Source organism: Scleropages formosus, chromosome 13, assembly GCF_900964775.1.
Source record: "Scleropages formosus chromosome 13, fSclFor1.1, whole genome shotgun sequence".
NCBI lineage: Eukaryota > Metazoa > Chordata > Actinopteri > Osteoglossiformes > Osteoglossidae > Scleropages > Scleropages formosus.
In genome coordinates, this window is record NC_041818.1 from 27,578,029 (window position 1) to 27,595,868 (window position 17,840).

The 17,840-nt window shown below is 42.3% G+C and overlaps 1 protein-coding gene across 4 annotated transcripts in view; it reads left to right on the forward strand.

Moving 5' to 3' along the window:
* The first annotated feature begins 577 nt into the window (after positions 1 to 577).
* fam13b (family with sequence similarity 13 member B) overlaps positions 578 to 17,840 on the forward strand; it is a 30,378-nt gene continuing 13,115 nt past the window's right edge. For all 4 annotated transcript variants that reach the window (XM_018733626.2, XM_018733630.2, XM_018733629.2 and 1 more), the window contains exons 1-7: positions 578 to 839; positions 7,728 to 7,888; positions 8,618 to 8,799; positions 10,371 to 10,583; positions 10,977 to 11,154; positions 11,348 to 11,492; positions 14,834 to 14,952. In XM_018733626.2, coding sequence (XP_018589142.2) covers positions 8,649 to 8,799; positions 10,371 to 10,583; positions 10,977 to 11,154; positions 11,348 to 11,492; positions 14,834 to 14,952 — 806 coding nt within the window. In that variant the 5' untranslated portion in view covers positions 578 to 839; positions 7,728 to 7,888; positions 8,618 to 8,648. The remainder of the gene's footprint in view (positions 840 to 7,727; positions 7,889 to 8,617; positions 8,800 to 10,370; positions 10,584 to 10,976; positions 11,155 to 11,347; positions 11,493 to 14,833; positions 14,953 to 17,840) is intronic.

Below are 17,840 nucleotides of genomic sequence, written 5' to 3' on the forward strand. Positions count from 1 at the left end.
TGCTCTTTACCGCCATTTTACAGCAACACCAACTGTGATTATGTGCTGGTGGCCGGTTGAAGGAAACCGGTCCCATAAACAGCTCAAACAGAGCAGGATTTCACAGCAGTAAATACAACAAGTGCAGGCTGACAGTGGACAGTGTGCAGAACCTCCATATTGAGGCCAGAAAAGCAACCCTGCCTGCTGCATCCATCGGATGCCTCATTACTAAAACGTCTTTCTTGGGCTATTTCCTTGGACAGAATTAATAATTTTGCACTATGCTCACCCATATACCGATTTAGTGTATATATTTTAATTAAAAACACGGGTACAATTAGGTTTAAAGTTAAGTTCTGCAACTCGGACCGCGCATTCAGCGCTCCTCTCCGCTCTACCGCCTAGTACAGCGAACGTTCCAGAAATGTTGCGAGACGTTAGTAGCGCGCGACTGCCGCACTCCAGACCGGGAAGTAGCCCGCCCGCGAGCACCGGTGCGCATGCGCACGGGAAGGGGGGGCAAAGCAATGCGGGCCGGATCGTGCAGCTGGCGGGCGTGATGCGCGTGCGCAGGGAGAAGGGGTGGCGCCAGGACTTTGGCAGTTGAGGCTCGCGGTGGGCGTGAGACGGCTTTCGCGAAGAGCGACGGCTAGCAGCTAACCTGAGGCGGATGTTTTTTTTAAATTTAGAAAAATTCGGCCGACGAGGAACGGAGACGAAATGTTGTCTTTGAATTAGCGAGTTATGAGATTTTTCTTCGTCTGTTTACGAACGAGTCGTCCGGCACAGTAGCTGATAAACCATAGATGCTTGTTTGAATTGTTCGTCTTGTGGACATCACTGTCGGATTTGACCTGGTAGGTTCACATCACTGGTGCTTGTTCCTCACGAACGTTCATGATGTCTCAGCTGCCTTGTTCCCTCATCTTTATTCTTGGATTTCGGAAATGTGCTGTAAGGAACGTGTTTCGAAATGAAACGTTGGCTGTGTCTAGGGCGGGACATTATTAATTATATTTATTGCACACATGATTGTTCATCGTTTAGGTAACGTTAGCTAGCTAGCTAGCGCTTCAACGAGCAGCCGAGCGCCGCGGTTCCTCTTTCCATTTGGCGCGCGCTGGTCACGACATGAGCCGGTAAATGAAAGGGAAAGAACGCCGCGTGAGTGTGGCCTCCCCTTCGTTCCGGGGCCGCTCTGCCGTGTGCGAGGAGCGGCGGTGGTTATCGCGGGCGGGGATGATGAGCACACGTCGTAGCATTAGGCTAGCAAGTCGACACAGTCGTGTGTCAGAGTCAGTCAGTCAGTGAGTGTGCGCCGAGATCGGAGATGTCATGACAAAACATTGGGGCGCCCTGTGTTTGTGTGCACTGTGTGTTCATAAACAGCCAAGGATGCAGCGGGAAAATACATCCTCACAAGACTTTGCTACTGAGACACACGGTGACACGGCTGCTGTACCAAGAGGTAGGGTGGAGTTTGCACACTAAACCGGAGGATGTAGGGGACCCGAGTCTGCCCTCCATGATCTGACACATGATTTTGGGGGGGGGGGGGGCACAAAATTTCAGATGGGAATCTATAACCGAGGACGACTGAACACATGGAACTGCTGGATTGACAGCCTCCCTCCTTATTATGCAGGTTGTAGTGGTTATAAAAATACTGAAATATTGAGATGGCTGTGTGTGTAAAAAAAAATTGATTTACTGAACTATTGTATTGTGAAAAATGGCTGTGGTGTCTGTAGTGTTGACCATCATGATCTGTTTTTAGCTTCTCATTTTTATACATTTTTTCCATTTACTTTATTTATCAGAGGCTTTTATCCACAGCTGTTTAGAATGTTAATGTACGTGCAGTAATTTGTCCTTTTTTTTTAAAACTGTTGGGTCATTTTTTTGCTGTTTCAGTTCAGAATAAGTAACTTGATCAAGAATTACAGTAGGAGGTGGAATCGCAACTTGACTCCTTTGACTACAGGGCAGCTGCTCTAACTACTTTTGCACAGTATTATCCAGTAGTATGTTTTGAATTTAGACCCTTTACAGTGCTCACCCTCAGTGCAGTCAATTTCAGACACAGTGCTCACATCTTGTTGGAGTCGAGGCATTGGGTGTACACATTCACATAATGCCGAGTCATTTTTTGTGTTTCAGGGCACACCTGTTTGTAGATGGAGAGGAACCGTGATCACATGTAACTCAGAAAGATGACAGTTGTGTGATATGCCATTCCCTTACAAAAGTCTTGCTTGTGTAACACTTTCTCGTGTGCATGCAGCTGGCATGTTGTTAGTTTTTCTGATTTAGGGCTGTCCAGTTCATATACGTACTGAATATGATAAATTCTATTATCATATTGAGTATGTGTTACGTAAGTTAGATTGATTTGAATTTTATATTAGCTAAGGTGTACTTTGTGTGCAAATGTCATTGTTCTAAATATCTGAAGCTGTTGAAGTGGGTTATTTCCTAGCCCTTTTTTCCTTACCTCTCCTAATTTTTAATTAAGCTCTATGCATTATTGCATATTTAATTGAACATTGCAACTAAATGAACTGTTTTTGAAGTCTGTAAACGTAATAAAATTCCTTGATACTTGATAGGGCTGTTTTCTCAGCTGTTTTCTGTAATGTCTCGACAGTCAGTCAAACGGTTTAAAAATGTAATATTTTTAAAACAATTTCCTTACAGGAATTTGCAGCACCGCTGTAGTCCTGATTTATCTCTTATTTTAATGACATGCTGTTTATACTTCTATTTATTCATTGCCCCCTGTACTCAAAGGAAACAAACCCGTGTTTTCCGCACTGGCTTTTAGCAACGCCTCTTTTTTATGTTCTTTTGTCAGTCAGCCTTGAATGGTTTTCAGGAGTGTTTCTAAGCAGGAATGAACTTAAAAGCTGCAGAGGACTGAAAGGAAGTGACAGGCAGTTTCTTAATGAGGAAAAGACATGAGATTAGACTGTCAGCCTGTAACTAAGTGCCTGTTAAACAGTCGGTGTCAGGCTTGTCAGACAGTTCTTAGTGCAATCTCGTGGTTTTCTGTCCAAGTATAACAAAGGTATGTGCTGTCCATTATAATTTACCTGTCATTTCCTGAGTGTGGCAGTTTACAGAGATTAGTTCTGTTCAAAAGTATTTAGTGTTTGACTAAGTGTCTTACTCAATGGTCTGTCTTGGTCAGCGATCACACAAACTCCTGATTTCTTAAATACAGTTAAAATATAACTGTTACTTGATTGATTCAGCAGTATTACCATAAATGGATGATCCTGAATCCCTTGAGTTTATTATATTTATGGCACCATTGAAAGAACTCCGTAGAGGAACAAAAATGTCTCCTCGTGAAGAACAATAGCTATGCCTTACATGCAAGGCTGAATTCAAAACAAGGTCAGCAGAAAAGTATGACTGAAAGACATGTCCCCATAAATAAATGGCCAAAGTTTGTGCCTATGCAGGTGGTCAGGAAGTAAAGGTCCCTTGCTCCTTTCCCTTCCTAGAAAAATGTTAGTTGTTCTAATGGTTTAGTTCAAAGTTAAGAACTGATCTTGAGTATGTTTGGTTTCATTTTATTTGTTACTTGTACGTATGCAATAGGTCCAGGGACAATCAGTGTCAACAGCAGACACAAGTCAGGTCTGGTTTTTTGAGAGTTTCGTCACAAGCTGCTAATAAGTATTGCAATTTGGTTTTTGGATATTGTTGTCAAGGTATTTTCAAACTTGGTGTAATTTAGGAAACTTTGTTTGCTCCTCTGGAGAGTTTGACAGATAAAGGCACACAAACTCACTTGGGTCTGCAGTGCAGGCAAGGCTTCTGAAAAATCCAGCACTCCCTGATGGGCTGGATGTATCCCTTTTGGACAACGGCACAGTGTTACAAAAACATGATGGGCTGCAGTGTACGATGTAGATCAGGCCTGCTTGCCACTTCCAAGGGCAGTAGATAGAATACCTGCTACAATACCTCTGCTTCTCAGAAACCCTCCACTGTACACACTGCCCCACTTTGAGCTTGGATGCAGTTTCTGCTCAGCTACAGTAGAAGCTTTGAGGAGGTGCCCTGCCCTTCAAAACATGCTGATTGTGTCCTGTTGAGATTACTGCTCCAGCCAGCTGTCCTTCAGGGGATTTTTCCCGTTGCACTCTGCACAGATTGAGCGCAGTACTCCTAGTGGCAGATTCCAGGTTGTTCGCGTTCTTGCGGCTGCACTTACAGCAGATAGTCTGCTTGCACTGGCAGTCAGAACTCCATTTTGAATGCCTTCTTTGTCTTGTATGCAGTGTATGTAAAAACCAAGGCGTTTTCATTTCTGACAGTATCTGCTTTGTTTACACTCGATCATTTGCCTGCTCTACGCCCGGTTCATGTGCCTGGCTGGGGACAAAGCCAAGTTCTTTACTTGGTTTGAAGTTTGTAAAGCATTTTGCTGAGGTTGGAGCGCAAGCTGGTGGGCTGTTAGACATTCCTGAGCAAGCAACTTGAGTTGTACTTCAGGGGTCTCTAGATTTTTTTTTTTTTTTTTTTTTTTTTTTTTGTTTTGTTTTTTGTAATAGCTTTGTGCATATAGTGTTTTTTTTTTTTGGCTTTTTCTCCATCTCTACAGTATCTGGTGTGTACTGTGCTGTTGTCAACAAATGTTATCACAATGTAAAAACAGAAACCGGTCAGACTTGTTGGGCTGCAGACATTTCAATGCAGTATGTCGCAGTAGACTCAAAAATCTGGATTTACTCAGGTAGTGATGTGGGATTCTTAAGGCTCATTTTTGCATGGCTATGATTTTTACATGAGGATTAAAGCAAATTACAGCCTCCTTGGTGCTGTAAGTAAGAGCATGTTAATGCTGGTTCATGAGCCTGTTGTGTCACAATTAGTCATGGGTTTTGCCTGGGCAGTACAGCTGGCTTCTTGGTGTGAAAATAGATTAGAACAAGAAAAACCAGGTGGTCATTCCACAGACCTTATCCTGTGCTTATTTTTGATGATGGTGCAAATGAGATGAGTCAAACATTCTTTCGTCACTGCTTGCATGACGCCATTTCAGTTTGTATTGGTGAGTATGGTGACAGGGACATAACTTCCTGTGCTTTCTTTTATCTTATGCAATTTCTGATACCAACATCAGGTACTAGGGTTGCATCTAACCCAGTGTCATAGAGGGAGATATGAGCTTTTGTGTCAGCTGCTGTTTTTGTCTTTTTTTTTTTTTTTAATTTGTTGAAAAATGTATAACACCAAAAACGTTATCGGACAGTTGCGTCTTGACAACGTTGCCTCGTCTCTCGCTGTCACGTGTGTGTTTTGTGTGGTTATTTGCTACACATCCTGTCAGTTGTGGCTCAGGTGCAGTGTCTCATATCTTGGTTCTAATTTTTTTCCACTGTAGTGTAGCTTTTAATATAGTCTAGTTTTATGGTACTATAGGTTGATTAACTAAAATGTGTTTCCCTACCAATTTTAGAGTTCTGCACAATGGGAGTTTTTTTGCCATCTTTTTCTAGTCATTCTGCTGTTGGAACATTTAGGGTTTAATGTGTTCTGTAAGCACATTTTAATGTAACAAAATTATTTTTTTCTGAAGTTTTGTATTTATATGCACAGCCTTGCAAGTACTGTGTGAGCTTTGTTGTATAAGAAGGAACTGCTGGAGAGGTGCAGAGGAAGATTCTGAATGGATAATCTTTGTACAAAGGACCAAACATCACTGCGTGTACTTGTAGAAATGTGAGCAGTACTGAAGGACACTACTAAAGTGGATGTTTTTTTAACATTGAAAGTGCAGTGAATTTGTAATATACCAGTGCTGGGTTTTGTGGCCTGCTCAGCTCAGACATGTAGGTTCTTTTCTAAACTAAGGTTTTCCTCAGGCAGTGGCCTGGTACAGGTTAACCTGCAGTGAAAAATGACTCAGCTGGTATTAAATAAGCTTACAAAGAGATCTTTTGAGAGATTGTGTGAGATATTTTAAATGGAGTCTCTGGGAGCTGAGAGAGAAGTTCACACAGATCCTGGTCAAAGGAAAAAAAAAATAGCTTGACTGCTCATAAATAGTCACGAGAACTGATAGAGAAAACCCAATGTCCTTGATAATTGTTGGTATACTGTAGATTGTACACTGATGTTATACATCAAGATTGATTTGAGACCAAGTGAAATGTTAATTGTGCTTGAAGGCAGTGTTTTGATACCAGTGATTGGGTATACATAACATGCTCGGTACTTGGGTTTGGACTGCTCATTTTATTATGCAGTGTTTTCTCTCCCTCTCTAATTTTGCTCTTCTTTAAAATGTACCTGAATGACCTGGAAGAGAACTCTGTCTGCACAGTTCAAAGACCTTGTTTCTGGTAGCATGGGCAATCGAATAAGGGTAAGGAAGGAGTACCAGGCGAAGATGGTGTGTATTTATTTATTTTAAATTCACATAACATGGGGCAAATGTATTCTTTATGGGCATGCATGTGATGGTTGGGTTTTTTTAGCAGCCAAAGCAGTGCTGGACTGAAGATTTGAGTTGTTATGGAAAAATTTGCCTCTACCTAAATGCCACATGCTTGTCTCCGTACAAGCTGGTTAGGGTGTCAGGGAAACGGGCATCGCATCTCGGCAAAAGGCATGCCACTGCCACCCCCCATCTCCCCAAAACAATGGCCAGCATTGTGGTAGAAAAGGGCGCACAGGATTAATACTGCAACAGGCCTGTAATTTATTCACCACTGCCTGCAAACAGCAAGATGTTTACACTCGGGGGCTAGCTGAGACCCACATAAGCAGCAAAGTTTTACCATGGCAGTATTGGTGCCCTGCTTCTGTCTTCAGATAGTACTTTGATATTGAGCATGCAGCGGCTTCGGGTTATTTGGAAGGCGTTACATCTTTAGGGTAGTGGACGACTGCTGTGATGGAGAGGAATGGCGCTTCTCACCTTGGTATGTCCTGAACAGGGTAGGCAAAATAAAGTAATACTTGTGTAACTAAAGCAAGAATGGATGCAAGCATGCAGCAACTTTGGATGATTAAGGACTTACCCGAATAGTTAATGCATTTCACCTCTGCAGGGCTGCTGTCTCTATCTCCAAATCAAAATACATTAAGCTAGTTACAATGATTTACCCACTGAGTGTTTTTATTAGAGCTTAATGGTAAGCATGTTGGTCAAGGATGTGATTGTAAGCAATGGAAGTAACATCTGAGTCCTTCAAGTACACAGCAACAGCTCTAACCGCTACAGCCCCTGTTGCCTTTACAGCACATATGTTGATTCGTCCCTGTCATGGTGCTATAATAAGAGTAGAAATGCCATTTCCAAGATGAGAAAAGTACTCCTTCATCCTTTTTATGATTCTAACATAATGCTATTTGGCTATGCTGGAGGAATGTTTTGTTTTGTCATATCGCAACTTTAGTAAAAGAGTTAGTGTTACACCCTTGGATTCCTGCATGCCACTGTCTCTAAATTGTTGATGTTTATCACAGATGAAAGAATCTGCAGTGTCTTATATACGAAATTAGGGGTGTTCTGCCCTGTAGCTTCTGCATATAAATTCCTTTGGGATTACAGTTCCTCAAAAGTATTATCTGCTTGTTTTGCATATGATGTGATAGCAGCATCTTAAAGCTGAACTGGCATTTCCTCTCTTTAAAATGTTTGAGTAGAAAACTAATCAGTATTTCATATGCAGTACTTAATTTTTGGATCTGGGTGCTTTTTTTAATTTCCTCTCTCCTCCCAGCTTACCTACTGAAGTCCTGATCAGGCTTTGCGGTCCGTCAATGAGGAACTACAGGCTCATATTCTGCCACAACCTGAAGCAGCCATAGATGACCATTCGATTTTCCGAGAGTGGGCGGAGTAGGAGCTAAAGTGAACTTTTGGGTGTTTGCGTGCTCAAAGGTGAGTTTCTTCCCTCTTCCACAGCCATTTTGTCATTATTATGCACACAGGTTGTAACAATAACGAAAACATGTTAGTTTCCTTTTCATTGTACTGTCGTGTTCTATAAATTATTCGCTGAAGTTTGCACTTATCTGGTTATTTATTGCTTTCGCATCGTGATTGTATTGTGTATCATTATTGTCCTGTGTTTTCATGTTTGCCACCAAACCATAACCAATTCCTGTATGTTTTGCATACTGGCAAAGTGTTTTGAGGTTTGTAAAATTTGTTCTTTAATGGTTGTAATATATTACTAGTTTGTAAAGAAAATATCCAGTAAGTGGAAGATTGCTCTCCATCTTCATGGGATTGAGGCACAGGTTCTTGCCTTCAAGAGGATGTGTTACTGTTTCAGAGGAGCTGGGCACCACACAGAGTATCTGCACTGCAGCTCAGTACCTGCTACCTTTTGGGTGTCAACATGCTGGCATGGTTAACCACTGGCCCAGTGACTTCTGCGCTTACATAAAAAGCAAGTCTCTGAGACAGTTGATAAGGGCTGAGTTCACAATCTGTGACGGGGTTATCTCCTACTTGAACTTTCCTATTCAGAATGGTACAACCCTCTTTTTAGTGATGATCGCGATAGTCTCAGTGTAAGTGCACAAGTGTTGACTGTGCCCCTTCCTCTCTTTGACCATCTCTTCCCCCCTCATCCCAACTCCTCTTTTCTGATGTCACATTCAGACCAAAAGGAAGCAGCCCAGCTGTGGAAGCGATGAGGAAGAGCCTCTCTCCTGCCCTCAGCGACTCCCTCAGCACGGCCAGGGTTTTTGGGATCCCTTTGGAAGAGGTTCGGCAGAGTGGACAGCCCGGGCAGGAGGTCCCCCTGCTGGTTAAGCATATTGTGGAGTACATAGAGGAACATGGTGAGTGGCACCAGTAGTTTAAGATAGGTGCAGGTTGTGGGGGTCAGGAAGATGCACCTAAGATGATTTCTCAGGTTGATGCTCTCTGAATGGATGTTCGTTAAGCTGTAAATTAGAGACACATGACAGTGGAGTGCTCTGGTTTTAATGATTTCATTAGATGACTTTGTGTGCTTTTCAATATGTGCTATGTGGGTTGCTGCAAGAAAGTGTTGGTTTATCCTCTACACTCTCTAAAACTCTTCAATGGGTCATATTCCACTGTTCCTGGTAGGGACAGTCTGAGAATCATGTGCACTGTGATTATTCGTGTGTAGTGGACACAGATTGAAGCTACCTGAAAGTTATTGATTATAGATGTTATCGATTATAATTGGTAGTTCGTTGCTGAAAACTTTCCTACATTAAATTCATTTAGCAGGTGCTTTTCTGCAAAGTGGCGTGCATCTCAGAACAATACACGAAGTACATTACAACAGGAGAGGAGATTTGCATGCTGACATGTGATTCTTGAGTATAGTGTTTTTTAACCCAAAAGTAGAGATGGTTTAATAATAATAGATCCTCAAAATAATGTTTTTATAGGCCCTCTTAGTTACAAAACATGCAAACTTCACTAATTGTAGTATTCACATACTGAAAATGGTGATAAGAGGGGAAAAGTTTAAGTTCACGTATTAACACTTGCTCTGCCATTTGCTTGCCTCGGTGCATACTGAGTAAGGAAATAACTTTGGATGTGTAAAGTTTTAGTCTATTCCAGAGTTGTTATTGGTTGCTTTTGGTGCAGTCTTTGCATGTCCTTTAGTGTAATTTAGTATATTGATGAAGTTTCCTTCCAAGTCTGATTTGTTTTTAGGGAGACTTGATCCTAGGTGTATTCTTTCAGTTCCGGTAAATTTTATGGGGAATTGGGCTGATTCAGTGCGACTCCTGGTTCTCCCTTTCCTGTAATCTCTTTGACTTTCAATGGGGAATGTTCAACTGTATTAATTATAATTGCAGTCTCACTTTCATAACTTCCCCAAAAACTAATCAGCCAATGAAAATGTTTTTTTGTCTGTTTCTCTTTAAACTGGGTGCCAAAAGAGACCTGTTAAGTGAGCTGAAGTGTTGGCTTCCACAAAGGGTGCAGAAACTGTTGCCAAGTATTGTACAGTGATATAGAGCATGCATTTACATCAAGCCATTCTGAAGTATAACTTGGTTTTTCCTGTTACGCTTAGTTCCGTGGCAGTACCTCCTTTCATCCTGTTAAAAATGAGTGAAATTGCATAGGCGTTTCACTATGCTAAGCTTTTGAGTAATATACACCGAAGGTCAGTGTACTGAACGACAGCCTGGAATTTCCCTTTCACAGAGAATTCTTACTGCAAGGCAATCCCATAAACAAAGCAGCATTCTCCACTCATAAAATCGTTGCGTTAAACATTAAACAAGAAGGAATGTGAACTAGGTTTAAATGCTATTATTGCTGAAGTCTGTCAAGTGGCCATTGGACCTCCTTGCAAGGTACATTTCTAATCCATGGTGGCAGGCCTCTGACTTGCTTTTTGCCAACAATGTTGCAGGGCGCCTGGACCTGGAGGGCCTGTTCCTGGTGAATGGAAACGCAGAGCGTGTGGAGTGGCTGCGGCAGCGCTATGACAGCGGCGAGGAGGTGGACCTGGAGAAAGAAGCTGATCTAGCTTCAGCCGTCAGCCTGCTGCGCCTCTTTCTGCAGGAGCTCCCTGAGCCAGTGGTGCCCATCAGCCTCCAGGGGCACATTCTGCAGCTGTACCAAGGTGCCTGCTCTGTCTTGTCCTGTCCTGCCCCATCCCCTTACGGTCTTTCCTCTGCTACACAATGTTTCCCTGTGCTTTTTTTTTTTTTTCTTTTTTATTATATTTAAAACTTTCCCAACCTTTTGGAATGGTCACTTCTGGGGCAGCTGGTAGCATAGTGGTTAGAATTACTGCCTTTGGATCGGAAAGTCACAGGTTCAGTCCCCGCCACTCTTGAGCAAGGTACTTACCCCAAGCTGGTCCAGTAAAATTACCCAGTTGTATAAATGGGTAAAAAATGACAACCTTGTGCCTGTTAACATTGAAAGTGGCTTTGGAGAGAAGTATCAGCTAAATGAATAAATGTAAAGTCAGTTCCTATATTTCTTTTGCTTTCTTTATTATGGTCTTCAGACTACAGCAGTGAAGAGGAGTTGGCCAGGAACATGAAATATTTCTTGCAGCAGCTGCCTCAGGTTAACTATAGCCTGCTGCGCTTCCTTTGCCGCTTCCTGTCTGGTGTAGCGTCTCTTCAGGAGGACAGCTGGAGCACCGGAGGTCTGGCTGCTGTCTTTGGCCCTGATGTCTTCCAGTAAGAGTCCAAGCGCCTCATCTCTCCTGCATGCAGTTATTATTCAACTTTAAAGATGTGTGGGAAGATCAAACAACTAACCATTTATATTGTTTGGATATAATGTATTTCTCTCATTCTTGTGTGTTGTAACCAGAGTTTTGTGCACAAACTGTGGTGGAAAGGATCTGACTGACTTGGTTTTTCTTTGCAGTCTGGACACAGATGTTGAGGACCTCAAGGAGCAGGAGTCGGTGAGAAGGATCCTGACCGAGCTGCTGGAGAATCAGGAGGAATACTTTGACTCAGAGGAAGATGATGTCTCCACTACCAATGATTACAGCTCCATCAATGAGCAAGTAAGACTTACCTCTCTTTTATTCTGTACTACTGTCTGCAGTGTCCCCTTGCATGTCCACACTAAGTGATCTGTGCTCCATTTGTTTATCCCCCATTAGTTTCTCCTTGAAGGTTTTTCACTGATCTGACATCAGTGCAGGAAAGGCAAGGAACAGATATGTGTTCTCATTTTGAAAGTATGTGATAGAGCTGGCAAAGATGGATGTGTAATGTAGTGTCAATCTGATTTCTAGATGTACTATTTCATGTAATTATATAATCTGAGAAGTGTCATTGAAGCCCATTTTGACTATTTGAATGATGTAAAGAAATCATTATTTCATATTTTAATTTGTTTTAATATACAAAGTCATGTTTTTTGTGTTTAATACTTTACTTTGTCCTGGATCATTCTGTGAGGGACTCAGCCTTGAAAAATAGAGATTAAGGACGTACTTTGCCTTGGTTACTGAACAAACTGAACGCATCAGAGGTTTTTGTTCTCAGTCCCTCTGCTTCTTGCAAGGTCTCAAAAGTGAATGATAAGGATGCATGTGGTCAAAAGTGGCTTGAGCACCAGTAGATGTTAAAGATTTTGATTGCTTCGTCTGACCTGAGTGAATACAAGTTTATGAAATTTGCTCTCCCTGTTTTACTAAAGTAAAAAATGTGGTCTGTTGGTAGTCATAGGTTTCCCCTTTTCTTACAATGAAGAGACTAAAGAGGCTCCCATAAACACTGGGACAACACCTGGCCATCAGTTTTAAATTCTGGTGCAATGGGATTTCCAGTCAGCGAGGGGTGTGTGTGTGTGTGTGTGTGTGTGTGTGTGTGTGTGTGTGTGTGTGTGTGTGTGTGTGTGTGGCGAGCACTGACAAACGAGTGCTCTGTTTACACACACTCCCTTGTTGGCTTATTTTCCTACTTTTGTGACTAAGCAGTACTTATGAATTGTAGTCTGATACTCTGCAGAAGCACAGGAGCAGAGACTAGCAGATTCTTGTACAGGGTATGGTCTACGATAAGCAATTCTTTCCATGTGACTTTTTCTTTCCTCATTGTGATAAAATAGCTTTGGGACAGTCTGAAGAATTTGCCTTTTTGTGGGGAAAAACAGAACCACAGAGTTATATAACATTGTGATGTAACTTGGGAACTGACACTTGCAGTAGTGTCCAGAGATCCCTTCTTATGGCAATGGGTCAGTGCACTTTTGAGTTGGACTTTCAAAGTAAAACTTCCAATGGTGGCTCTACAGGTAGGAGGTTTCAGTGTATTGGAAACTACTTCTGTTGCTGTTATTTTACATAACCTGGTGTGCTATTTTTCCCGTAATCATTTATACAATATTGCAGCAATGTTACTAGAATTCTTGGCATTATACAAGATCCTGTGGTGCAGGTAGCTATCTAAGTCTATAAATTGCATTTAACACTTTTGGGAACCATTTTGAATGTGGCTGTATTGGGATGCCATGCTTTCTCTTATACTGTCTAATTTTTAACTGTTATCCCCCTTGCTTGAAATACCAGGCACAAGTGACATTTCCCAGTGCTGATATCCAGCAGAGGTTGGACAGTTGTAGTATTAGTTTGACTGGGGGTCACCTCTAATGAAAATTGCACTTTAAAAGCAGTCAGCCTGTGTGTTTCCCTTCTCATTTTGGAGAAAGAGCTGACCTGATAAGTTCATCATGCTGTCAAGGGGTGCTGTTTCCGATGAATTTTGGAGAAAATCTTCGTTCCAGTTAAGATGCAAAAGGTTACTGTATTCTCTGACTTCCTTTCACCATGCTATGTGAAGATAGTGTCTTTGTTTGGTCCCATTGGGGTTTTGTGCAGTAGTTTGACCTCTGATGAGAGAAGTCAGATTAGATTTCGTGACAAAATTAGTTTTTGAAAGAGGAATATAGAAGGATGAAAAGGGGATTTGTAAAAGAACAGATATATAAAAGTAAGAAGGTTATAACTGGTGAGTCCTTTCGTTGCTAGATGGCAGATCGCCTGTCTTGTTTCCCACCTCTTTAGTAGCTTCTCTAAGTCAAAAAAGTTTAGCATCAAGTGCCAGAACCAGGTGCATTCATTATGGTGCATTCAGTTGAGTCTGAGGCTGAACTGTAACATTTTGCTTTCACACAGTAAAGTCTAGCTGTAAGACAGTGACTGACTGTTGTGAAGAGCTTGTGACTTGACCAGTCTTTTCAGGACACTCTACACTCCACAGCGGTGACCTGTGTCTTTTCAATCTTCCCATTCTCGCCTCGGCAGAGTCGCCCACAGCAAGCCAGCCTGAGCAGATGTGCTCTGTGTAGCCAGCATTTCCAAAACTGTCACTCAAAGAACACCACCAGATGTCTTTAAACTCAAGACCAGAAATTTCTTCACCAGATTTAGTGAAGACATGTTGCCTATGAATGTCTGGGGTGGGTAGATGGAAATATGAGGACAAGGTGGGATGAAAGATGGATATATTCTGAATGCTCTTTGCATAAAATAATTACCAGCATGAAAATATGATTCCAGCTCATCTTTCTGCCTGTATTTTTTCCTTTAGTGCATGTTATTTCCTTAGAGAGGCACAGTTGTTCTCTCCAAATTGCATTGGCAGGTGGTTTGCCAGGTGAGCTGAATCTCATCACTGGTATGTACTGTTGTGGTACCAGTAGGTTGTCAGCTCCTGGCTCTGCTACCTGGTTATCTTTTGGTTACCAAGTGCACATGGATACTGAGTGTTAAGCATGGGTGTTCTAGGGTTCACTTAGATGTTGTCTTAGTTGTCCACTTCTGGGCCAACTGAAAAGAATACTTGAATAAGCCCTTTTGGAAAGAGCCAAGTCTGAAAGGGGTGTCATCCACTGAAGTAGTGGGAACAACTTTGCCCTTGTGCTCACTGCAGTCTTCAGTGTCTGTGTCTCGCATCATGTGCGTCCTGTAAGTGTTCTGACGCATTATATGCTAAGAACCATTAATTTAATGAAGTGCCATGCCATTTGTCGTCATGGAGATGGTTTTCTACAATACTTGTTGGCGCAGATGCCAGGAAAGACCATCATAGGTGCCGTCTTATGTCCTTGTATTTGATAAGTTGTACTTTATATATGTATAAATTGCACTAACATTCAGTGGTATGTCACTTCTTATGTTGAATTTATTCTGTAGTTTTATGGATTGCCATCTGTCTTCTTCTCATAACTTCAACTACTTCAAAGCTACTAGAGAGGTTTCATGTAGGCAGCAACTAGATGTTACTTGAAATTTAGGAACCAGCACTACAAGAGCATGAAACATACTTTGGTCTAGCCTCTTTGAGGTTGATGCTGCGATGGATGTTTTGTTATATAAAAATTTCCTCCTCTTACCAGATAACAGAGCTATTGGATGATGACAAACTGGAGTCCTGTGAGGAGCTGCCCAGGGATAATGAGGGGGGCCCTGAAGATGGACCTCCATCAGACAGCCCCGAGGTCTCCCCATCCTCCAGGTAAGGCAGAGTCAGCCGCACCCATCCTCCTCGCACTGGGCTGTCTGGCATTGCATGGGAGTGTTTATATTCAGTCATTTGGCAATGGGGAATGCACTCACTCTATGTATCACATTTTTACCTGGCCACTGGGCTCAACACCTCATGTTTGTGCCATCAGGTGCAGTGGCAACAGAAACACCCCACCCCTGATGGCTGGGGCTCTGACTGGGAGCTGGCCCTTGTTTATACTGCTTGCCTTAAGTTACGGTTCCTTCAGCATTAGGATACAGTTGGCCTACATGTCAGTCTGCTTTTGCTGGTGTCAGTGGTCTACATTGGAGCTAGGTCAGTGAATCCTTAATTATCACACTGCTGAAAGAACCACACTACATAATTTAAATTCAAACTTTATAAAGAGTAAAATTGAGTTGAATTTTCTGGCTTTCAAAAATAGAGTTGCATTTTGTCAAGGTGGAGGTAAACATGTATCAAGCATGTGCAAGAGGAGGAAACTGAGATGACCTTTGACATAAACAGGTGTTCAGCGAATGGAAATGTCCTCTTCTTTCCCTCACTCTACTACTATTGAGGGGTGGTGGTCCAGGAAAGGCTGCTGTGGAATGACGGTCACGTTAATCTCTGTCGGGGTGGATGCGGGTTGTGCATCTCAGGCGCATGTAAATTGGGAGCTGTCTGGCTTGCCTAGCTTTTATTTTCATATCCCAGCTTAGTGCCTTTTAACATGTTGTTTAAGGGGGGATTAATGGAATCCCTGCCTGAATTCTACAGTGCTGATGTCAAGCAAGCAAACAGCACCCAGTGTGTTCACATAAATCAGGTTGTGCTTTACACTGTTTAATTTCAGCTGGTCCTGTGTTCACCCTACCACACACCCGCTTCTGCATACTGTGACTGACAGGTGCTCCCCTCGTGTGCTGACCACTGCATGTGTGACATGTGAACTTCTTGTGTTTGCCTTTTGGTTTTGGTTGAAAAATTAGGGTTTGAGTTGCAGTCCTCCTCAAGTTAGGATGTCATGAGTGGTTTGGCCCATCTTGCTGGAACACTTCCTCCATTAAATTAAGGTGATTAAATGTGGTAATCTGTAATTCACACAAACATACTGAGCAAAGACAGAAAGTATTGTTTAATGTACTTCAGTGTCTTTAATTTCTTTGAATGTCCAGATGAGTTTGATCTGGACTCTTTTAGATTCTTTGTGTGGTGAATTCTCTTAAGGATTTATTCTTGTGCAAACTATGTGTATAATTTCAGTATACTAGTTTGTATTTATAATACTGTGAATTAAATTTTTTTATCTTAACACTTGTTGGAACCACTCTTCTTTCCTTGAAGGAATTCCTCTGCCTGTGTATAACCAAAAAGACAGCCCATCTCATGCTGTGCTTTGGCAACAGTGAAGTGTGAAACGGTCAAGGGGATTTTTTTGTGGGGGTATTGACTGCTGAGGGTTTTGAGCTGCAGCTGGTATGGAATTATGGTTCGGATAGTTGTAATCTGCTTAACATCCTTAATTGATGGATTTATGAGGGGTGTGGAGGCAGCAGCTAGGTGTAGGTGGAAGCTATTCATGGCCTCACACTATTGGTGGCCTTTTCTGTCTCCCAAAAGGGGTTATTTTACAGAGATCCTACTAGCCAGCTGAATTTGATGGACAATATCAACAGCCTCTGATTATTTTTTCCCCTCAAAAAGACTATGCTTAATTGCAAATGTGCATTTATCAAGCACATAAAAGATTAATACAAAAAGAATAATCTTCAGCTACAACCATGTCAACATAGTGTTCTCAAGTACAGACACCTCTGGTGAAATGTAAGCAGCACACTGGGTTTGTATGAACACCCACAGTTCTTCTGTTTGCCTGGATATGAAACTGAAATTTTAGTACAGAACAGAGATCAGGAAGATGTATGTTGTGATATATATTTATGAAGCGGTGTGTTAATTTAGTAACTATTTGCAGACTCAAATTTCCAATCCCTGTTATCTGGCTCACCATCACGATGCCTTTCAGCAAATCAGAGTAGCAGACGGCAAACTTCTGTACCCCCAGTGTTACCTCTAGCTCATGTAAATATACAGATGATTTCAGAGCACCAGAATGGCAGGCTATGAGATGTGAACAGCAGTTTTGTGATGTTAGAGTGCTGAGAAAACGGGGGATTGCAAGTTTGCTGACCTGTTTATGCTGTAGGCCTGGCAGCAGTATAAAACAGTGTCTGGATTCTTGGGATACAGGCTGGTGGGGGAAGCTAAATATAAGCCCCTAGTTCATATCTTACTGCAGGAAACAGAGGCGTGTTCCTGGCAAGGGTCTGGGTGGGAGTGAACAAATCAGTGCAAGCATCAGCTAGGAATATCTTCACTCTGATGGGACCTGTGACTCGATTACTGGAAGGGAATTGGGCCAGTCTGGTCTCCCGATCTGATAGTAAGGCATCCAGGCAGCAACAGACCCTGAGGAGCATGCTCAAGGGTCCTGTTCCTCTTTATTTGGGTCTGTCTTTTCATGTTAAAGGCTTTTTGCTGACCTGCCATTATTTACACCTGTTTGTCTAGTCCTGTATACTAGTTGGCAAGACCTGGCTGTTAGTCATGTGAGCTTTGCACATCTTTCTAGTCTTTATAGAGGTCAGTCTAATATACAGCACTGCCTGTAAATCATGTTGACCCATGCTTCTCAAGCCGAGTTCAGGCTGCTGAGGATGCCAGTTAGTTGGCTAGAGAGCGGCTTTACTAGGGACAAGAGATTTAGTTTTGACCCAGATAAGATAAGCGTGGGCTCTAGAGTTATCCACTGTTCCTAATGTCTGCAGCAGAGAGGGTGCCCATCCTGAGAACGGTCTGTGAGGTGGTTGTGGTTTTGTCTTTGCTTTGAAAAC